A 24,537-nucleotide genomic window follows, 5' to 3' on the forward strand; every position below is an offset into this window, starting at 1 on the left:
CATCCTTCCTCCCTTTTGACCACCCAAACACTCCCTTGCCACCTGCACACCCAGTCCCACACCACACTCCCTCCTGAGGAGCTGAACAAAAGCTGCCATGACAAATTCTCTCCCTCAGTGGAAGAGATTCATTTTGCCCTGGTTAGGATGAAATCCTGATTAAGCATTCACTCCTCTCTCTGATGGGTCACTTGGCTGATCCGAAATCCCTCCCATGAGTCTTCAAATTTCATTTGGCAGAGGGTCTAAAGCTGCTTTTCTATATAACCCTGGGACAGTTATCTACTGCCCTGAGCCTTTTGGGCAATGCTGGTAAAATGCACTGAATCAATGTGGTCTAACTTGGTGCCTCCATTGTGCTGATGGAGTGAGAGGAGAATAAAAACTCAACCAAGATCCAACTGCTTGTTTTGGAAAGATTTTCTCCTGTACAAGACAATCAACTTCATCCATCCCCTTTTTCTTGGCAGTTTTGTGAGTCTGAGATTTGCACCAGCTCATCATTCCACAAGCTTCTGAAAATACTTCCTGCTGTCCTTGGGTCATATTTTCATACTGACAGTAAAGGTTCTGAGACTCAAACAAACAGAAAAACCTACAAGAAACACTAATAATACCATGCTAAAAAATTACAAAGAAAAATGCAGATGATGGTCAAACCCACTCAAAAAGAATTAAGGGTATTTCACTTGAAAAATTTCAACTAAAATTAATTATCTGAGTAACTATTTTTTTGCACTTTCTCTAAGTGTTTTTAAGTACATTTTTTCCCTCAAACAGAAGCCTAACAAGGCAAGTCTGAACTGATTTAAGAAGATGTACTTTCATTAGCAGGTGATTTACTACAGCAGAATGTGTGTTAGATCCAGCAGTAAAGGCAAATTAATTGAACCAAAAATACTTTAGGAAGAAGCAATCTGAGTTATCAGGTGTTAGTAATCAAAAAAGATTAATACAGGGATATTCATGACCTCTACTTGTAAATAAACATGAAGAAAATTTTTCTCCCTTCAGAAAATGAATTCAAGAGAGCCTTGGAAACTGTAATTAGTATTAATTTAGCTGATTGTACACTTAGATAAGATGTGCATAAAATGGTTTCAGACTTTAAGGGAGACAGACAGCTACATACACCAATTAACAGATTTTTAAAAGACCTGGAGATAAGTAATTAATTAGAGGAACACTAGCAATAAAGTGATTCTGAGAAATTGGTGGCTCTGCAGCCAGGAGCCAGGGAATCATTGGAAAGGGATTGTGGAAGGGCAGGAGGGGGAAGATCCCCTCTCTGCAGCCCTGTGCCAGCTCCAAGAGCAGCAGGGACCAGCTCACCCCCACTGAATTGGGCACAGGCACTGAGAAAATTGGGATTTTTCTGGGGGAATGTTTGTGTATCCTGGCAGCACGGATTCTGTACAGTTGAAACCTTCTGAGGAGGAGCCACTTGGGGTTTTGATGGGAAGGAATTGCTGAGGAACAAGGCAGGTTTTGGTCAAAGGCACAGACAGCACAGCCCCTTGTCAGGGCACTGCCCTGGCCCAAGAGCAGCAAAAAAACCTCTTAATTCAGGCCAGGACATATCTGTGAACTCCCCATGCCCCACCTCACTGCACCACCTCCACTCCCTGACCTCGAGGCCCTTCAACAATAGGTGGATCTTTATTTTGTTCCATTCTGCAACAAAACCTCTGAAAGCTGCCTTTCATCTTGCTTTGAAGTAGATATTTTTAATGAACTGTTTACCAGCCAAGTCTAATTGCACAGCCTAACTAGTGCAACTTGAAACAGCACTCAGAACTGCTCTAGAGATGGGAAATGACTACAAGCCAGAAGTTGCAAGGGGGAGAAAATGAAAAACTTCTTTTAAAAAAGGCTCCTGATGTCAGCGAATCTGTCATTCCTCCTACTTTACAAAGTGTATCTTTGTTCATGATGAAATCTCTTTGCATTTACCAGCCCAAAACAGCTTTGCTTTCTATTCCAACAGCCAAAGACCTGTCTGGGCTGCAGCTACCAACGGGTGTCATAATGACACAAAAATGTAATGTAACAGTTGTAACAAAACCAAATCTAAGGAATGGCAGGGTTTTAACACTTCAATAAGGTTAAAGCACGAGTGTTAAATTATTTAGGTTCAGGAATAAGATATAAACACTAGAGCAATATCACATCCATACTCATATATCTTTACACATGTAGAGGTGATATCTATGTGATAAATTGCTGGAGTGTGAGGTAAATTAATTTACTATGCACTTTGATCACAATACCCTCTCCTGGCCTACTAATCCATTTCCCAGCAGACTTGCTTTTACATCCCAAATCACAGAACACTTTCACTGCTGCCATTAAGAACAATGCTTCATAGTCTACCTCTCTTTTTCTCCTCACAGGTGGGGAAGTTTCCCTCCTTGAAAAAGATAGGAAATATAAATTAAGTTGTGGGAAAGCATACAGATGAAATCTTTGTATCCTCCACTCTTTTATATTGTGTACCTATATAAGAGACTTATAAAGAGAAAACATCTTCATATGCTGACAGCTGGGCAGGATGCTGTGATGTTGGCATGATTCTGGTGGAAGGGGAAAAATTAATAAAATCCAGATATTTAACTCTTCAACTGGAATGATTTAATATTGCCAATAAAGAAATAATGGATATCTATATGCAGAAAAGCACTAAAAGTTAAACCTGATCTACAGATGTGCTCGTAATTTGATATTTTAGGGCTATAGACTATTACATGATAAAAATGATAATTAATATACCTATCACTGCCAGAAGTGTGATGGAAGCAAAATGAAAAAGAAAAGTAAAGAACGCCTGGCACTTCCTTAAATCCCCAGTCACAGCCAGCAGGAGCAAGGAATCCTTGGAGCACCCTCTCCCTGCCAGGCTCTGAGCATCCCACACAGGTGAGCTGCTGCCAGACTGGAGGCTCCCAACAGGAGCAGATTTACCCCTCTGCCCACCAGGCTGGCAAACAGCTCTAAATCCAAATTATGATCTATCACAAAGCTGAACAAACCATAAACTCAGGTGTTATTTACTGGAAGATCACCAAGCAGATTGATTTCATGGATTTGCAGCTTTTGAATCTTGCCACACCTACAGAAGGGCACAGTGCCTGAAACCCCCATGGAAGAAATCCACGTGGATGTGGGGAATGCAAAGCAAGAATTGAGCTGGATTGCAGTAAAGCTGTGGATGCAAAGCTGGGGTATGGACATCCAAGCACCACCTTCCCCCAGTTTGCCATGGCTTTGTTTACAGCATGAGCTGCACTTAGCCAAATATGAAATATTGACAGAAAGAATCATGCCAGATTTAAAAGACACTCTGAGCATTCTCTGCACTTGAGTTGATGGATATGCTTTAGAATTTGTTACAGGAATCATAATTCAAAATGTAATAAGAAAAATATTTCTAGAGAAGAACAAAGGCAGGGTAATTGATACTGGTTTCAGGTTTTTCATACACTTATCCTTTATGATTTTAAGTACTTCATTTAGAAAACCTATCCTTGTGAGCACTGAGGTCTGCCCAGCTGTGAACCAGAACCAGAATGTAAAATAAAAATATTAGAAGTCTATCTTCTTTATTGGGGTGGGGATAGACAGATAACAAAACAAACAACAAAAAATCAGGGAATTTGAGTGAGTGATTTTGCCTAAAGAATGGCAGAAGCCCTGTGCCTGCAATGGCACCTTTTCAACGCCCAGGTCAGCTGGGGCTTTGCCCTGTGGAGGCAGAGCCTGGACAGTGCCTGTCCCACGGGGGCCACAGCCCAGCAGCAGCGCTGGCAGCTGTCAGAGCTGTGCCCAGGACAGACAATGCCACACTGCCCTGGGGCACAGGCAGGAGGAACATGGAAAACCAGCTGAGCTGAGCTCCTGCAGTGCTGGGGCAGCTCTGACACGCCTTGCCCCAGCAGCTGCAGAGAGAAAATATCAGGAATTATCTCAGGGATTAGGAAGAAACTGAAGAAGGCAGCAGCATCCATTTCCTGTGGCCAGTGCAGCACAGGGATTTTCTGCTGTCCCTCACAGTGCTGTTCCCACTGCTTTAGTCCATGACAAGCTGTGGTCCCAGGGGAAACATCTTGTTCCAGACTGGCACTTGGACAATGAGGAAAGATGCTCTCAGCAACAGCAGGACTGAAAACATTTCAGTCTTCATCAAAACCAGCCGGAATGCAGCCAGACCCCAAACCCTTGTGAGTGTTTGAATAACAGAGGGCAAGACCTGGTCAGCCAAAGGGAAACTTTCAGCACTGAGTTCCCCATGAGGGGGCCCTGGCTGCTCTGAACATCCCACTATGGGCTGTACAGAGAAGACAAGAAATTAGGGAAGAGCAAAGGACAATTATGTGAAGGTTCCAGCCCTCCACACTAAAAATGGGTCTCTGCACAAGATGAGGCAATGTACAGGAGCTAACAGTGAATATTTCTGTGCCACAGACAAAGAAAGGTTAGGCAAGCCTGGCCATGTGCATATCCACACTCTATCACTTTGGGAGATGATACTTTGCCCCCTTGCTCAATCAGTAATGAAGGGAATACAGAAAATAAAATCAGCCATAATAAGGAGTCTTTGCAGCAGAACAGAATTAAGCCTCCGTTTCTCAGAGCATCTTTCCCAAGCTTTCCATTTACAGAAGGAGGATTCACAGACAAAGGAGGGTGTCTAAAACACTGAGGGTTTTTGTAATTATAATGTTTAAATAAATAAGAAGAGAGGTAGGCAAAGTGTTATGTAATCCAACATAAAATTCCCCAATTTTATGTTAAAAAAAAGAAATAAATTAACACCCTTGCCTCAAGGTTTACTGTCCTAAAAATGTTTAGCAGTTTTTTTTATAGAATAGCATCATTATCTTGTGCAGATATAATGCACAGGATGCTTCTCAAAATTATATCAAAAAGTATTTGTGAATTCACAGTATCCAGTAACTGCCTCCATAATTTATGGGCACCATCCTATGCAAATCATTGGAAAGAAAATGACAGATCTCAGGGGCTGTTTGTTGTTTAATCTCACTTTGTCATGATTCAAAAAAGAACGATGTGAAAATACAAGGAAAGTCATCCATAATGGCAAAAAAAGATTCTTGGACGTTCTTCGTTGTTTTCTAAGAAACATAAATAATCAGCTCTTTGTCAGCTATGAAATGAACCTACATTTTCTATTCCACATGAAGGGCCATCAAAATCAAAATGTTTCACACCCTGTTCTATTTCTGCTGGCAGAAAGTTGGGGCTTTAAGATTTGACAGCAAGAGATCATCCAATGAGATGGAAAACAGCACGAAAAGGTATCACAAAACTGGGCTGGGACTTCAACAGGCATCACAAGGCTTTGGAAAGAGGTAAAAAATAAAAAAAAAAACCCCAATTTAAAAAAAAAAAACCCAAACCTTTGGTGTGGTGGGGTGACCCTGGTTGGATGCCAGGTGCCCACCAAAGCTCCTCCATCTCTGCTCTTCTCAGCTGGACAGGGGAGACAAAAGAAAAGGCAGAGCAGGGAGAGGCCACTCCCCAGTTACTGTCAGAGGCAAAAGAGACTTCCCTTGGGGAAATCACTTTAATCTATTACCAAACCAGAGCAGAATGGTGAGAAGCAAATCTCTTAAACACCTTCCTTCCCATGCCTCCCCTCTTCCCAGTCCAAATTCCCTCCCTCCTTCCCAAATCCCCAAATTATTGTTGATGCCTCCTTCTCTGACGGGCTTGACCTGGGCCAGCAGAGCCATCCTGGAGCCTCTGGCATTGGCTCTGTCAGACAAGGGGAAGCTTCTGGCAGCTTCTCACTGCTCCACTCCTGGAGTCCCCCTCCTGCCACCAGACCTGGCCAAACCCAATACATCACATCTCAACCTCTCTCTCAAATTTACTCAAATTTGGAACCTGCTGAAAGTGGCATGTTCCTACCAGAAATGTGTGAGGTTTTGGTTTTTTTCCACAAGTCTACATTTCACTAAACATCTCCTGGCACATAACTCATTTACTGCCAGTCTATTTTAAAACCAATATGTCCACATAGGAATACCACCACAATCCCCTGCACCCTCCCTGCAATGAAAAAGGCACAATTAGGGAGAGTTTTCACAACTGCTGGATTCAGTGACTGCTATTAGATCACACAGAGCTCCACTGCTGAGAGACAATGCTGCTTTCCCCAGAAGAGAACAGTGCTGCTGTGCAAGGCAGAGCTGAGTTTACATAAAAATGGCAAAAGCAGATAATATTACTGAGATAAACAAACATATTTTTAATACTAAAACTTTGTTTAAAAAAAACACCAAAAGCCAAAACCCTAGAAGCATCTCTCAAAGTAATATTTCAGCCCGAGTTTCTTCAAGGACAGCAGAATAACTGCTACAGATGTGTGCTAAAGGAGGAGCCCTGGTGTCTGACATGGATAACTGTCACACTGACAAGTGAAATGTGCTCATTAAATTAGCAGAGGTCTTCAGATGACTGAAGTCAGCAAAACAGAACAGCACTGCAGACTAACAGGGGTTTGTCAAAGCTTTGCCTTCCTTCCCTCTAGGCTCCTGCTTCCTCCTGAATGGATCAGCAGAGGCCACGGGCAGGGCTGGGGCAGCCTTGGCCTCCTCCAAAACTCAGAGAGAAGCCACAGGTGAAGCCTTGAGCTCAATCCCAGCAGAACAGCAGAAAGTCTTCATCTTTCACACTGCTCTGAGAGCTGAGGGGCAGGGATTCAACGTTTTCCCAAAAGAAAGAAAAATCTGCCAAAGTGTTCCCTTTCCAAATAAACTTTGGAACAATCTGCTCTTGTAATATGCACCCTTTTTTAGGTAAAACCTCCTTTTCACATAAATATTAAGTTCTGAATGACCAGCAACTGCCCCCAGCAGCTCAGAGCAGAGCCACACACTCAGCTTCAGTGGCAGAAATTTCAGGTGTGTCTTGTCCATCCCCTCCCTTTCTGGCAGAGTTCAGGGCTGTCTCAAAGGCCACTCAAACTTCCACAGAGCACTGCCTTACCATGGAGACTGACAGCAATGCAACGGGGGCTTTTTGCTGTCTCATAAAAAGTGAGACAGAAAAATCCTGATATCTCATCTCTGCTCTCTTATTTATTTATTCAAGATGTAAAATTGAAGAGCTATTGGAAGGCACTCTCCCTCCCAGCCATATCTTAACACCACAGATCTACTTTAGGGAGAAAGATGAAGAGTCAGCCCCTAAAGCAGAACACAACTTCTGATTAGAGATACTCTGAATTGAATCTATTAGAGGAAAGAAGCAGTACCATCCCTAGTGGTTTTTATTCATCTGGCCATTTCCTCACTCTTCTTTCAGTGTCCAGAAATTCGTCAAATTGTTTCAGGTTTTCTTTTCTTTTTCTGCTTTTCCGCTTAGTCAGAAAAACAATCGAGTGGTTCTAAACTAATTGCAAAATGTAAATACTGCACCAAAACAACACTTGATATCTTGCTTTGGCTGTCATATAAAAAAATTCAATTATTTACACTGCTTTAGTCACACAACAAAAGCAACGCTGCTTTTCGAAATGTAGACTGTTACCCTGTATTCCCTCAAACTAAAAAATCAACAATTGTCACAACAAAAAATTTACTACAATTACTCAAGCACATGAAAGCTTATCACCACAAGAGATTCAATGAGCAATTTTTACATTAATTTTCAGTAGAGAGGGAATCAAGTCTTAGTTTGATATTCAAGGCCTAATGAGAGCCTCCAGACACTTTCTGCAAGGCAGGCTGAGGGCAGCAGCTGATGCTCAGTCACCTTCTCATTGTGTGAGGGGAGAAGGATCCTCTGGAAAAGGATCCCTGGCCAGGACTCCCCAGCCCAAAAAGGTGACTCCAGTCTGAAGTGGGACACACAATTCATTCTATGACAGAAAAAAGAGCAAAAAGTCCTGACATGAAACAAAACCACCGATAAATATCTACAGAACCTCAGAGCTTCTGTGTTGCCAAAACAGAGATAAAGCATGGAGAGACCTTCCTCCAGCTTTCTAGGTTCCAACAAATGAGAAGCAGAACTTCTGCAGTCAACCTGAACAGGCAGAGCCCAGAACTGGCCATCAGTGGGGAAGGACATGCAGGACCTGAAGAGCATCCTGCCCCTGCCAAGTGTGTGTGCACACTCCTTTGGCTGGGCCAAACTAGACAACACTCACAGGTGATTTTCCACCCAGGATTGCCAGAGCACAATCCTCTTTTGGGACAGATATTCTGGAGCTTTCCCCAGATTAATCTGTGGTTTTAGAATCAAACAAGAGATTAAGGTTTTGGGGGCTTTTTCCAATTATAGCAAAAGAAATAATCTGAATTTTTTTTTTCCTTTATAAGATGACATTTATCTTGACACAAGTTTCCACACTGCTGTAGCTGGCCTGCAAGAATTGACTATTGAGTAACAGTGGGCAGGTAATATTTGCAAGTCAGACACATTTCAAAAAATACCCTGAGTTATACAGAATCCATTTAAGACTGCCTGGGAAAGGCTGGAAGCACAGCACTAAACTCAGGTGGGAAGTGTAGGCTTTGAGTGAGAAACATGGCTAAAGAGGAAGCCTTTCTATCCTAAGACAAGCCCAATCTTCTCCCCTCTTTATGAAAGCAGTTAAGTAGAAAGTGGGAAGCTCCACAGTTGAAGCAAAGCTGGCACTGCCCCTCTGCAGCTCAGCTGAGAGCCTGGACATTCCCTGGGCAGGGAAACCCTCCCTGACATGGCACAACTTGTCTGTCAGCTGAGCTCCAGCAACACAAGGGTTCTTTACACCTCTCAGCTGGGGCACTCTGAGCCATTACAGCTTAACCACCATGGAAGTTTAAGCCAGCGTGAAGTTGGCTTAAGGCAAAGCTCTTGATTCCATGAAAAGAGGGAGCTGAGAGGCTCCTGATCCATCACCCAGCCCAGAGCAGCCATGCCAAGGACACAGCATGAGGGAGGGGATTCCTGCTCTGGGTACTGTGAGAAATGATACTCACTTCCAAAATTTTAAAAGGTTTATTAAGACATTATCAAAAATACAACAGAAGACTGGATAGAGAAAATATCACAGCACCAGAAGCAGAGAATTTCTTTCCTCACCATGTGCTCACCCACACAATGGAGGTTTTGCCTTTTAACCCTTTAGCCCCTCCTAGAGTTGTGTCCATTGACTCCTTCTTTACAATCCAGTGGTGAGGATCACTTCCTTAAATCTTGATTGGAGGTCAGCTGTGCCACAGTCACAAGCCAACCCTCCCAGATGTCCCAAACCCAGGCCACCCCCTGATAACAACACCAGGGGGGTAAAACATAAGTCTATAAAACTTCTCTTGACATATATACACAACATTTGCCTTTGAATTGTGAGAGTCAGCCATGGCATTACTCATCACAGTACCAGCTGCAGGACAGGGTCGGGCAGGCACCAGAGGAGGCTGTGAGGAGCAGGGTAACAAAATCTGACTTGTTTCCATGCCAGCTCCCAGAAATGTGCTCCTGGGGAGAGCTGGTTCCTCTGATGGCCTTTCCACTGCTGGATGCTGCACAGGCTGTCCCTGGGCTGGCCAGAAACAGAAAGAACCAAACAGGCAGTGCTAGAGTTCCTGTAAAACTAGGCTGCCTTTTTTCTGTACCAAATGAGGTTCTGAGACCCATATGTGCTATCAAAATATAGAATAATGGAACAATCCCTCCTGACAAAGGCATATTTCAGTTTTGTTCATATCTTTGCCTCTTATGTGAAATCTGGGCATTAAAGCACTTGGAAAGCAGACAGGACACAGCTTAGAGGAAGATATCTCAAACTTAAGATACTAATTTACATCATGCATTATACAGAGAAAATTATTTTACCATAGTAACATTTAAAAGCAGGTTTGCATTCTAAACTCTGCATGAATTTCTCCTCCAGATTTTGATTCACAGATTCTGTCAGGACTAAGGGATAATCTCTTCTCAGCTGTTAAAGAGCACAGCCCCTCAGATCTGAGGAGCAGCATACTAAAGATACACAGTCCTCATCAGAAGGACTTCAGTATAAATCTGATACTTCTTTGTACCTTGTTTCCATCTCTAGACACTACAGATTACACCTCTTCCTTTGATAGGCTAAAAAACAAGAAAGGAATGTAAGAAATAATTCATTTCACCTAAGAACAGGGTTTAGGGGGGACTTGCATAGCCTGAACCTCAGAGGATTGACTGCTACAAAGGACTGCTCGATGCCACACTGCTGTAAAAGGTACCAATCAAAACTTGTGTGGGGTGTGTAGACACCAGAAACCACTACAAAATCTTTCCCACTGGAAGATTCTGATCAGCAGAAATAGTTTTTCCTATGGGTAGAAGATGATTTTATATATATATAATTTTATATAGATATATTTTATATTATGATTTCTACTTTTCCCAGTTTTTCTTAGAAAACAATCTATCCTACCAATATCAGAAAGTAGGAAATTCTTTCTAACATTTCAAGTTTTTTTTATCAAATAGCTCCATTTTGATACTTTTTAAAAATAAAACTGTTTAAAACTATTTAGTTTATTAAGATATTGCTGGTGTTCGAATTGGGATGAAATCAAATGGCATTCTGTTGCTCAAACACCACATCAAGGTGCATTATCTAAGAGGAGGAAGCTCAGAAAGCTTTTTCCAAAAGTGAGAGCCTTAGGAGCTTACATAAAGGAAGATTTAGAGAAAACAAAGGAAATTGGTTTAGAGGAAGTGAGAGGGGAAAATAAAGACTGAAACAGGATAAAAACCAACAGAAAACAGCTGGTAATCTGCCTACATTGTGGAGCTTGCACTAAATGACAGCCTCTGTGTCTGGTGATCTCCCAGGGGTGGTTTTGGAGGGTTAGAGATACAATGGCCCTGGATGCTCACTGCCTACAGCCTTGCTCACCTCAAGTCAGGGCACCTCAAAATTCCCCTTCCTCCAACTGTGCTTCAGCTCCTCCTCCCTCCATCCTTTGAGCAGGGAACTCCAGAGCTTACATTTACCTCTTGGGACCAACCAGGCTCATAATGGAACTGGAGTAACCACGACAAGCATGAGATAAATATCTAATAACCACTCAACTCCTTCAATTCAGTGAGCTATCAACAGCAGGAATCAGCATTAAACAATTACCCAATTCTGCCCTCAGGGAAAGAAGGAAATGCAAAATATTTCTAGAGAAGTCATTGAGGAGGATACATTCAACCTCAACAGAATTCACTGTGTCCTGCCTGGCAGCTCTCCTGACTCCCAGTGTGCTATGGCAAATTGGGATACACAAGGCTGGAGGATCATTCATGGTTTTTCTCTACTTTTGCCCACCTGTGAACCCCATCCTCCACCTCTGCTGGCTTTTAATGGACAGAGGGAAGATCCTGATGTGTCCATATTCCTGGGAAAGCCAGGAGCTGCCACAGACACTTCCCCACTTCACAGGCTTCACCGTGAATTTCCCTCATGTATTAAGATTTCAGTAGAGGACAAATGTCAAGGGAGGGAACAGAAGAGTTGCCCTGCTCTTAGCCATTGAATAATCTCATTTAGGGACAGCTATCAGTGCTGCTTTGGCCTTGTTAATTTTCTCTTCCCAGACACTCACAGCTTTTGTCTACTACTGTTATCAAGGCATTTGCATGCACTAATCCATGACAAATGGTTTCATTTGATGCACATCTGATTTCCTTGCCTGCCAACTAGAAAGAGATAATAGAAATACCAAGAGAAACTAAATTAGAACTAAAGGAGTCATCTATTTGTTGGAGAAACTCAAAACAAGGTTAGGATAAACACCACCCAGGCAGCTGAATTAATGGAGAAAGCACTCAGATGTCAGCTGAGGAAACAGTTTCTAATTACCTGGAGGAAAAAAAAAATGCTGCATTTTAAAGCTTCACAAAAAGCTACTGCTAAAGAAATAATGATACTGCAGATGTAGGAGCTGGCTTAGACACAGTCATTCTCTGTCTGATCCTGCCCCAGCACACTGAAAACAATCAGGAACTCAAAAACCTCTGTGAGCTCAACTCATCCCCTGGGTTCCCCTCTGTTTCACACAGCAGTGACTTCTGGCTGGGTGACCACTCAAATCTGAAAGCACTCCATGGAAGGAAACAAAAAGAGGAATTTAATGTGCTAATGAAAGTCACAGTAAATTGTGTTAGCTTAGCCATGAGAGCTTATGACTAAAGCAAGGTTTTCCCCCAGATACCTGTTTAATGAAAGGGGTATCCTTGTGTAAAAAGGGGCAACTTCTGAAAACACCACACCTACTTTAATTTCAGTGCTGCTCTAAACCAAAACAAGAGCTGGAACCAGCCAGAAGGACACACAAGATCCTCCTCATGTTCATCCTGGTACTGAATTTGAGCTCTCTCTGGTCTTGATTCTTCTTGGGAAAGAGGAAGCCACTGGCAGATCTCAATTTCTGCTTCCAGACAGGATTTATGCCTTTATCAGCATGATGGCTTGTTTTGGGTAGCTGCTGATACCTACACAGATAATTTTTTTTTTTCCCTCAAAGAGGAATATCAAGGCAGAAATAAAGGCACAAAGACATAGAATCACTTCTTAAAGTTTCAACTTAGGAAACTGACTCTTAAAAAACAAACAAAACCCCCAAATATTAAGTCCTCAGAATTTCCCACTCAGTTCCAGTTTTGGCTATAAAAACTTGACATAGGCTGGTGTTCAAAGGTTTCTGAACTGTAAAATCAGCCAATTTTTAAAGACATGATAGAAAGCATAGGAATTACTATATCATAGAAATAAAATAATGGAGTTTTTTATTAATAAAATTACAGGAAGTACCTATATTTAGTAATACTTCAGTGTATTTTTCCATACCTTCCTTATCCTCAGCAACTTCAGCCAGTCCAGAAATGAAGCTAAGGTCTTCTCTAAAATGGTTTTTTTTTCAAAATGCAGTGTTCTGAACATGACCTTAATGATATTTCAGTGTTATTTGATCTCATTTCTGTCTGGATTTTGGCTTTATTTAAATTCAGAATGATTCAGAATGTGAACACTTTTTAATATGTTTATAGAGGCAAATACATGAGCTACAGATACTTGTCAACTCTTGAACATGTTCAGTCACCACTGTGTTATTGGGATTCCTGGGCAGCATGTAGGAAAGAGGTGCTAACCAATAGGTTCCCTTCCTTTCTGCATGTTCTTGTAAGAAACAAACATATAAATCAATGAAACCAATTTTCCAAATAAAATGTCCTTGCTTGCTCTCAAGCACTTAATTAAACACCATTAACTCTAGTTTGTTTTGGCAACCAATTAATGTCACGATCAAATATAAATAGACTCTGCAAGAAAAGATTATAATTAATAAATCCTGAACAACACAGTACAATTGTACTGAAGCCTTGCTTGCCAGCAATATGTAGCAGCAGTTTTGGAAAGCATTAATGAGGACAGTAAAAATAAAGTTTTAACAGGGGGTGCAGCTCAGATCCTGAGGCTTTTGCCTGCACCCAGGCTGATCTGTAGAGTCTTTGGTTGCTGACATTATTTACACAGAAAAAAATCACAGTCCCAGGTTCCCCACTTTCCAACAAGCTGATCTGTACATGCATGGGAGTCTTTAATCAAGTTCTCCACAGATATAACTCTCACTTGTACACAGTTTAATTGACAGTGTATTTTATTTTGCTCCCTGTTTTTTGGTAGGTTCAAAATGAGGGTTCTTGATTCAGATTTGTCAACTACAGAAAGCTAAATTAATCCAGCAGATCTTTGGATCGTGCACGAGGATGGATTAAAAATATTCTTTAATCTGAACCAACAGCTCTCCTGATAATCAAGAGACAAGGATCACTGTTAAAGCTGGTTTTTAGTTGCCTATTCATTTAGCAAGAGTTAAGGTACATGGTATACAAATAAAACTTAACTGTTCATGGTAGAAATATTTGTGCCCAATTCCAAAAATCTCCCAGCAGGTGTGGCTGGGTGGGAGCTGCTCATGGAGGGCAGGTTATACCTGGCACTCAGAGACACTGCACCTCAACAAGGGTACTCATCCCAACAGATGGTTTATGTACTGTACTTCACTCGCTGATTCTCAAGGAATCCCTTTCACATCATCCAAAAATGAGTAAAATTTTATATTCCTGCCATCATTTCAGTTCCCAAGCCAAGCTGTTTTCTCAAAATAAGGATTACAGTGGAACAGCAGGACAGAGATATTGATTATCATGATAGCAACAGTGATCCTGCACGCTGCTGTCACTGAAGTGACCTTTCAAGAAGGGCAGGAGTTTTTTCTTTACCCACTATGAAGGGGCAAACTGGTATTCCAGAAGAAATACAGAAGGCAAGAGAGAGATGTCAAAAAAACAATCTAAACAGAGCGTAGAAATATGAGTCACAGAAACATTGGGCTGTGTAACTTCATTCAGCTTAATTTACACCCCCGATTCCCCATTGTGCATCACTGCCTGACTCTCATAAATTTAGACTCCAACTGTGCTGCAGTCCTCGTGGTCCCTTCCCAGGGCACAATGAACAGAAAGCTCCAGCATCACTCCCATGCAAAGGAGTAAGATCAGCTGGAGAAAACTACTCTGTATAGGGCATCTGAAAACAGCAAAAAATGCTGAGTTCCACCAGGAAAAAAACCCAAAAATCTTGCTCACAGCACAGGTTGGTTTCACAGAGTGGGAAGAAAAATATTCAGAAGGAAACACAAATATTATAGACAGTACAGGATAAAATAATATCAAACTTAAAGGGGAAAACACATCAATCTTATGAAGCAATGCACTTGAATATTACTTTTTAAAATATAAATGAGCCTTGGACTAAAGCAGGCTAATCATTAAAGGCATGTTTCTGATGTTATCAGCAGAAACACTTCAGTGCAGAGCAATGTAGTCTGCCTCTGGGGTTTATGTTTGTAGGTGCCAAATTTTCCTTGGTATTTTACCACCCCAGAACGAATTCCCACAGTCTTTAAGGCCATGACAGCGAGCTACAAATAGTGGTGTGCACTGAAAGGTCTCTGCATGACTCACAGGGCTCTGAGGCTGCACTTGGAGAGGGAGGCTCAGCGCAGGGCTGGGAGCAGGAGATGCTGCCAGGGCCAGCACAGCAAGAGGAGCTTTCTGGTCCCTGCCTCCCCAGGGCAGCTCTGCCCAAGTGTCTGCCTGCAGAGAGGCCTGAGGGAGAGCTGAAGTGGCTGAAATGGCGTGGGATGGGGACAGGAGCATGGCCAGGAGGAAGGGGGACTGAACCAGAGCACAGAGAGTGTCAGTGCAAAGCACCAGCACAGGAGGCACCCACCATCCCACTGTCCCTCTGGGAGCACTTTGCCATTGCTGGTTTGTACAAGGTGTGCAGAGGGTGACCCCAGGAGTGCACCCACAGGAAAGGGGGCACCCAACAGGGAATGCAGCCATGCTTCCAGCAGCTCCTGGGAGCCCTCCTGTGCTGCCCAGGCCCCAGGGCACACCCTGGCCATGCTGCTCTTCCCAACCCATGGAGCTGACACTCCTGCTGCCCCTGGGCTGCTCCATCTCCTTGGATGAGCAGTAACCAGGCAGCACAGTCAGCAGTCACTGGTGACAGCTCTCCTCCACCAAGCTGTGAGGATCCCAGCTGCTCTTCTGCTCCTGCCACTGACCAGCCAGGGAGGACAGCCTGACCCCTGGGAATGCCAACCTATCCCTTCCACTTTACTTCCCCTGTGTCCCAGGCAACAGACCCCAAAAACTCCCATGGCTAACCCTATCTCCAAGCACACCCTGGAGCCATGATAGCTTTGTTTCAGAGGTTTGATGTTTCAGGAAAAAAAAACAATCAAAAAACTCAAAATCACAGGGTGCAATACTTCTGATCAAGTGTGCTGCTGTAAACAAGCCCATCACACAAGCACAGCAGGCAGTTCATTGCCATCATGCTGCTAGAAACCCAACCTCATGCTTAAGTGTTGGTTTTGTCACATCAGTTCTCTTCCTAAACTAAGTACGTGTCCACATACATCCAAATGTAGTTTGTGTGTGACCAGGAACACAGTAGGTACTTATAACCTGGATTTCTTCACTTTGCAGTTGGTAATTTCACATTTTCAAGAGCAGCCTGTCAAGGCCAGGTGTGTATAACAAAGGTATCACAAGGGAGATCTTTACAGTGAGTGACTGGAACAGCTCCTTGAGAGGAGGATTTTCTGACTGTGAACAAACCAGGGCACTGTGCTGCTTTCTGTGCATTTGCTGGAGTAAATGAAAACAGAGTCAGACCTTAGAACTTAAAAAGGTGCTGATTTTAATTAACACAGCAAGAAACAATAGCTGTCACCTTTCATGGCCACGGCTGGCTGTGTTCCTGCCTGGCAATTTGAACATTGTATACTGAAGGCAACAGTTTGCATTCACACCATGTGATTAATGAAACACAATTCTTGCTAATCACAGAAACTTTTATATATTAACTGCCTAGTGCCACACTTGCTTCTGTCCACAGCAAGAGCAAAAATCTTGCTGAACTCACCCTCCAAATGAGAGATTTTATTTATACTTTCCTGAGGAATTAGATTCAAAACCCTGCCTGTTTTGAACTGAATAGCCACATATATGGGGCATATGAAAATAGCAGACCTTTTGAAATGTGAAAATACACAGTTTACCCCACGGCTATAAAAAAAAAAAATCAGTGGGAAGGCCAAGATCAGAACTAAGACATCTAAGACATTTTTTGCTCACAGCCACAGACTCCAGTTTCTGCAAAATGCTGTCTACTGAGAAACATGCTCGCAGCATCCTTAGGTTGATGTTCCTGGTTAGCTGGTGCAGAATTGCTTTGAGACTGATTTTTCTGTCTAGTATTATGTAGTCCAGAGAATCACTTCTTGAGAAGATTTTTAATAGGCACATCATTAACTACTGTCACAATAAAAGGTACTTCATGTTTAGCATCATAAAATTCCAGCCTTGATTCAGTCCATGATTTCTTCCTCTGAACAGGCCTATTTTTAATTAACATATTTGCAAATGTCAGCAGTGCTACAGTGGATACTTTTTTCTGCTTGTGTCTGCCTTCCACCTTTACACTGCACACAAGACTAACTTGATGTGTACATAATTCATTTGCACAAACTCACAGGTGAATCCTATGTCCTTCCAAGTAACACATGGCCAGTGTTGTCACCTATTAGCTGAAAGATCCTATACCTTGTTATGGAACAATGTCAAAATTTTACAATGTCAAAATTTTACAAAGAATTGCATAATTGAAAGGGTGATGTCTGCTTTTTTTTTTTTTAACTTGAATCCTGTACTTTGCTAATATCTTATGTCACCAAATCCCAGCACCTAATTCCTGCTGCTGGGAGGATCAATCCTGTCAATCAGATGATCAATGAACTATCACAGGCACTCAGATAACTCTGCAAATCAACCTGGCCAGTCTAACCCCTCAGGCCAATTCCACAGCCCTACAACTGTGTGTATCTTAGAGACCAAAACAACCAGCATGGAATTCTTTTCATTACCACCATTTCTTCTTAAATCACACAGAAATGACAAGCTTGCAAAGAAGATGGAGATTTGTTTCCACATAAAGTTATTTCCTGTGAATGCTTTCACACATCCTTTGCCTAACATGATTTTCATGAAAATGAAATATAGTCATAAAAAACCCTGCAGAAAGCCATGAGTATTGCCCAAGGGGAATTACACTGCAGTGGGGTTCTGCAGGTTTACTCCCAGGTCTCCTCTTCCTCACCTATCTAAGTCAAAAGGAACAGGCATCAATATTTAAGGGCACTAAGGAGCAGCACTCAAACTTCTCACTGAGTTAATGAGACAAGAAAGAATTAATGAACAGGCACAAATAATACAGCATCATTCATCTTATAAGCAAGCAGCATTTACTATGGCCTTACTACCTTGGCCCACCTGCCAACATTTCACAGAAAATAAAGTCACAAATACTGTCATGTAGAGCAGTTGATCACATTTGTTTCCAGGTTCATACCCTCTGCTAAGTCATCTAACTGAATAAAGATGTACTGAATTATAAAAATGAAAAATTATACTGCACTGGAAAGAGGCTTTAAGCTTCTGTGATTGCACAGTGTGTTAAAATCTATTTCAGCCCATTCAGATACTTGCTTAAGAAAGTTTCTGGGGAAAAAAAAAAAAAAAAGATCAAGCTCAGAAATCTCTGATGATAAACTAACCTTTTAATATATTGCCCTTGATTTCCAGGGTTTCCAAACTGGATTAACTGCTGTGGTCCAGATGGATATATTCACTGTGCTAATCCACTGTGCTCAGTTCAAGTTTAATATGCTAAATACACTCCAAGAGGATTTTATCTTTTACCTGCACCTTCCTGTGCTCAGTGAGACTCTTCTATTCATCAATAACAAGAAGCACAAGATGGGGTGGAACCTGCCTTTTTAATTATCTTGTACCAAAGTGGCCCCATGATGGAGATGAACTGCTCAAACTCCCTTATTTTAGGGCAGCTCATTATCTATGCATGATCACAAAGTGAAAGAAAAGGTATGCTGAGCATGCTATTGATTACAGCTCTATCTGCCATGATTCAATAAGTTGAAATTTCATACACCAAGTATTAAATTACTGAAATTATGCTTTGGCTTATCTGCAGCCATTTTTTATTCACTTTTATTTGGCTGAACATTTTAATCTTACTTACACAGTTTCTAACTAAAAGTAAACTACGCATTCCTAATAATATAAATATGAAAAATAGGGTGTGCTCAGGGACTGCAGTTGAATACATTAAAATCACTCAGTTTGCTAGTTAACATATTTCCATCCCTTTTATGTACAACCTTTCACATTCAGTTGGCAGACTGCAAATTCATGGCCTTATAAAAAAAACAGTGTCTTGATTTTCTGTTGTGACAGCAGAAATCGTCCAAAATATCTGAGAGTTTCCCTAAAGGACACTCACTGGCTGGTACTTCCCAGGTGCAGCACAATCTGAATTTGAGGTGAACATCATGTCAAATTCCACTCATCTGTCAATGTAGTGGATTATTTCTTGAGAGACTGAAATTGGCTGCCTGGGATCAGAACACCATCAATCTTATTCATGTAGGGTGCAGAGAAGCTGCCTGAGCCAGGCTCGCAGGAGGGAAAGCTTGGCTGCTTCTAAGTAGGTGATGAGGCAGCTGTAAAACCTTCACTCTATCTGTAGCACATCCCTGAGTGAAAGATTTTGTCATTTTTCACATTTCCCCAACATTTGGTATGCATTCAGTGTCTTGCTGTTCTTGCTTCATAAAAAAGGTGATTTTTCAAGCTTAGGCAAATGTTGCATAGCTCAGGATCTGCCCAGCTCCCATTTTTTCTCATAATGTCACTTGTTTCAACTGATTCCATAAAATGAGACTACATTTTCCCTTTACATACCTCTGCAGCTGGGCTCTTTTTTCCCCTTTCCTTCGCTAGGGACACACTCAAAAAACCAGCAGCATCTCTGCTAACTGCACTGTAATAAATCTCTGCAAGTCCCAGATAAGTCCCTCACCCCTCAAACTTCAAGCACTCCCAGATTCCCAGTGCCAGGGGGTAGAGGTGACACCCTTGGTTAATCTGATGCTCTAACATGGGCACTGAGACCTGGCCTAGCAAGGATTTTGGTCTATTCCTCTATAACATTTATGTTTTATTAGAACAAACCAAGACAATGCCAATACCTGTGATTTCCGGGCAAGAAACAAACCTGGGAAAACTTTGAGTTTTAAAGTTGCCAAAGACCTGTGTTAAAGACCATCTGTCTTTGAATGGATGTCATTCAATCAAAAAACATTCAAATATTAATTGCACATCATAAAATGACTCATCACTGTGAGTTAACACTTTCCATCTTTCATTTCGACAATCTTAGAGCCCCTCCCACCTTTTCTTTGGATTCAAAATTGGTTAAGTGACATTCTTGGCCCATCTAATTTTAACCAGATGAAAACACTGTGCTAGAAAATGCCACCACCTCAATTTTTAGCATAGCACATTCTTCAAAGTGCAATTAGCAGTTGAAGGAGTTATGTGATCCATTTCTATTAATAAAAAACACAATAAAACCACTGCTGTGCTGTCCCTGCAGGCCCAGCAGTCCAAGTGAGCTGTGTTCTCCACTGCTAACCTGTGGGATTGATTTTGCCTGTACAGGCACTGCACTCTATTCAGTCCCAAATTCTCCTCCAGGACACACTTTTGCAGCCCCATCAATTTCAGAGGTAAACTTGAAAACCTCAGAATGAGTGTGCCTCCTTTAACCCAAGGCAAACATCCAACCTCCAGATTCAGTGCCCGTGGTTTAAAGAACAAACTTGAACCCAGTTTGGGTCAGATAAGTGCAAAGTTCCCCAAACCTGAGCTCTCACAGTGCCCAAGTTCTACAAAAATTCCAGAACTTCACCAAATGGGAAGAAGGGGAGAGAGAAACAAGGACACAAACTGAACCGTTACCCACAACGGGATTTTTCTGTTGGGCAATTGTTAGAAAATGACATTAAACATGACTATTCCCACATTAGATTGGCAAAGCACAACACACATTAAACTCACCAGAGAACAGATGCTGTGCAATACAAAGGCAAACAACTCATAAAACTTAAATGATAAAGAGAATTTTGATTAGTCAATATTTTATCAAGACAGACAGGAGCACGGGCAGAGAGCCTGCAAGCCCAGAGCTGAGCTCAGTCCTACCTGGTCTGTGCAGGTGATGCTGCTGGAAAGTGTGATGGAGGGACCCCTGACAGAGCAGCATTGCACAGGCACTTATCCACAAATACAGGACCCAGGACATTGCAGAGACCACTGCCATTCTCTAAACAAAATATTAGACACACATTATTATTATCCAATGCCTTCCAGCACACACAATAGTCAGCTTCCATTACAACAGTGGTTTTAATATTTTTCTTTTTCACTCCTTTTGCTAAATGTCTTTTGATTATTATAATTCCCCCCCTGCAGGATGCAGTTGTTGTACAACAAAGGTCACGCCCAAAAAGGACAGCAGAGGTAAAGAGACAACACAGGAGCCTGGGTAACTTTAATAATTCAGGGGTAAAAATCAAACTGTAATAATCTGAGGAGTAAAAAAACCACAATATAAATAGAAGCTGGGAAATATTCTCACACTGATCCATAGCTCAATTTACAAGGGAGTTAAAAATATAAACCAAATTGTAAAAAGTCACAACACCAGCTGGAAAAAACCAATATGATGTCCAGACAGTATCAAAGCTGCTTTAAATACATTGCAGAAAGACATAACACATCCTCAGCTATCCAAGACATACTGCCAAAATACTCCATCCCCTAAACTAAAAAGGCTATTACTGACCCAGAAGGTAACAGTACATTGTTTGGTTTTTTGCTTTTGCAAGCATTAATTATTAATTATGCTTTTGTCTACCAAACAAAGTAATTGTTTCTGAGAATTATGTTCTAATCCCCAGATGAAATCAGCTTCCTTTTGTTTGACCTGTGCATGCACAAGGACTGGAGTATGGCCAGACTGAATTTCAGATGTGGTCTATAGGAGATTTGATGCTTCCACAAAGCAGACTGTGTCAAAATTTTAAAAATATTCCCTTTGCAAAGGGAAAAGGCAATTCCTTTGTCTGCTGGTGCTGGTGCACTTGGCCATGCAGGGCAGACAACTCTTTTTCCATACTTGTGCTCATGGCTGTACTAAGTGGCTGAATTTCCCTCTGACTTGGTAACTTCAGCAGCTCTTTCTCAGTGCCTGCAAGGATCAGGAGGTTTGCAAGGCTCAGCTACGCTACACATCGTCCAGTTCCCCTAACAGCACCTTCTGCTGCATTTCAGATGGGCAAATTAATCAAACTTCAGGCACTCTCCTCACTCAGCCAATGATAGGATGCTGCTCTCTATCTAATAATCCAATCAGCTGAACATCATTTCCACAGAGCAAGAAAGACTTTGAAAGATTCAAATCTCTCACTTGGAAAAAAATCATGTCTTTACAAAAAAAAAAAAATCTGCATGCAATATCAGGGGATTTCTACAGTGGGAAGATGAACATTATTAAAATAGTGAAATGCTGTGGTAATAAAATATATGCATATAAATGCTTTTTTTTTTCGCCCTGATTTTAAAGCAGCAGAGTCTTTGGGAAGCTTTTTAAGTCTAATTAGTTGAAATGAACCACATAAACTGACAAGTATAATTAATAGAGAATACCAAAACATTATTTTGATCAGCATGAGGCTCTTCCTTTCTCTGTACTGAGTGCTTGATGCACTGCTTGGTGTATAATTAATTTCATTTCCAACTGTTTGCTTTGCAGTATACAATACACTTTTTCTCCTCTCTTTTTAGACCCATTTATCTTGCAAAATAGATTCAATCTCCTCAGATCAGGGAGCTCCCGGGAGGCTTCCTCGTGTCTTCAGGAATTAACACCTTCTTGTCATAATTGGTGCTCCCGTGATTTTTATACCACAAGGCAAAGGGAAAGGTGAGCCTCATGCAGGGGAATTTCAGGTTATTTAAACGGAACTTTAAAAATCCCAGTCAAAGAGCGAAACTTCCACAACCTGCTAAATGCTCCGGTATCTTTCCTCCGGCATCACGTTCTTCACACATGGACAGCAGACTTTACCCACTCAGCCTTTATTATTAGTCGGTTTTGGTTTTTTAAAATATAAAAAACCTCTCTCAAAGATTTGCTATTTCAAACTACCTTTGCTCAAACCCAGCGTTTCTTACAAATATTTCTTCATGCACTCGTTCATCAGCAAACTGTCACACACACACAGTTTCACCCAGAGATCATCTTATCATTAATACAGAAACACAGCAGCGAATATTTTCTACTTATTATCTGAGGAGTTCCAGATCTGCTTTCTGAATCTTAAATCCTGAGGAAGCTCCTTACCTGAGTAATCCAACCAAGAGCAGAGCACTCTAGTAGTGTTCATCGGAAAGATCTAATACTTTTTTAAATCCATCTGTACCACAATAAGGGATTTCTTTTATAGCTTCCCAATAATCTTCTTTATCAGGATTAAAAGTAGAAAAAAAAAGAAGCAAAAAAAAAACTCTTTTTCGTTACAAATCCTGTTTCCAGAGTAAAGAAGACATCTGAGCTCTCAGACTGCCGTCAGAAAAGTGGCCAAGGTTTGAGGGGTGGAAACCTTCTCATTTTCACCTTTAGATCATTTCCGAGCATCCCCTTGTGCTGGAGGAGCCCTTTGGAGGGGTCTGGCGGCGAGGAGCGGCTCGCAGGACACGCGAGGCCGAGCAGCAGCCGGCGGGTGAGGGCAGCGCGGCCGCGGCTCCGCACGGGCGGCACAAGGCGGCGGCTCCCGGACCTGCCCGAGCCTATTTCAACACATCCCCGCTCGGGAGAGTATCACATGTGCCTTAAAGCGACACAGCCCTCGCTCAGCCAGCGACTGGAGCTGCATTTAAATAGCGGCAGCAGAGCCCGCACGGCGCAGGGGAGCGGCCGCTCCGGCGGCGGGAGGCGGGCGGGGAGGGGAGCGGGGAGCGCCGGGGGCTGCGCGGCCTCCGAGGCGCCTGGGACGGGCTGATTCCGGCAGCAGAGCCTTTATCCGCCAGCCTTCATCCCCCAGCCCTCTCCTGGCACCTGTTCACCAGAGGAGAGCGAGACTTAAGGGAGTCTCTTCCCCTGCACATGCCTGGGAAGGGGAAGGGAGGTGCAGGGAAAGGGGAGCGAGGCACGCGTCGTAGCCGGAGACTCCCTCACGCTCCCAGGGGCTGTCCAGCACCTCGCCTCAACTCTCAGGGGAATCTTTGCTTCCAACTCCATTTCCGAGGCTTCTCTACAGACAATGGGGAAAGAGCTCTGATTTACTCCCAAATGCTAAAGCTCAGCTATGCCAGATTATTTATTGCAGTTATTTATTCTCCACGTCTTAAGTGGCCATTTACAGGAATGGAGTGGTTTCCTCTCCCTCTTGTACCATATGTAATTATTTTTTTAAAGAGCCATTGTATAGACTTAGTACATACCATTCACTTGGCATTACAGCTCTTATGTCTGCCTACAAAAGAAAAAGGGCTTGGAGACAACACAGAAACTTCCATTTTGAGAGCTCAGGATGTGTGCTACAACACAACGTGGGATTATTTGTTTTCCCTTTGGATAACCTGTGGTAGAAGAGTGTGCCACCTTCACTAAATGCTCACCAGCACAAGACACCAAACAAGCATAAATAATAACAGCACTAAGTACTCTTACACTCAAGTACCTCCACCTCAGCACCTGAGGACATCTATCTCAGTGCAGACTCTCTGAAAGGAGCAATGAGCTCACCTGACAGATCAAATTCTCCTTTGGAGCTGCTGTACTTTACTGGTAATACACACCAAGTATTTGGGCCTGCAACCAACAGAGATGTTATACTGGTCTCTGCCACAATGCTCAGAGCAGGTCTCTATTACAGCCCTAACACACCGAAGCAATTGGTGGTGGCAGGAGGGTGTGACAAAGTGACACAGGAGAGCACTGGCCATGGACCTTCCCATCAGGTCCCTGAGCAGAGCTGGGGACCA

General features: G+C 42.4%; 1 protein-coding gene across 2 annotated transcripts in view; it reads right to left on the minus strand.

Moving 5' to 3' along the window:
• TAFA1 (TAFA chemokine like family member 1) overlaps window positions 1-23,656 on the minus strand; it is a 212,543-nt gene extending 188,887 nt beyond the window's left edge. The window contains exons 1-2 of one of the 2 annotated variants that reach the window (XM_071439380.1): window positions 22,895-23,656; window positions 20,692-20,812 (exon numbers count right to left, since the gene is read on the minus strand). In XM_071439380.1, coding sequence (XP_071295481.1) covers window positions 20,692-20,809 — 118 coding nt within the window. In that variant the 5' untranslated portion in view covers window positions 20,810-20,812; window positions 22,895-23,656. The remainder of the gene's footprint in view (window positions 1-20,691; window positions 20,813-22,894) is intronic. The other variant, XM_071439379.1, reaches the window with a different exon arrangement.
• Between the last annotated feature and the right edge of the window lie 881 nt (window positions 23,657-24,537).

This window comes from Agelaius tricolor, unplaced genomic scaffold, assembly GCF_023055355.1.
Source record: "Agelaius tricolor isolate 1412-34295 unplaced genomic scaffold, bAgeTri1.0.p SCAF_14, whole genome shotgun sequence".
In the NCBI taxonomy this organism is placed as follows: domain Eukaryota; kingdom Metazoa; phylum Chordata; class Aves; order Passeriformes; family Icteridae; genus Agelaius; species Agelaius tricolor.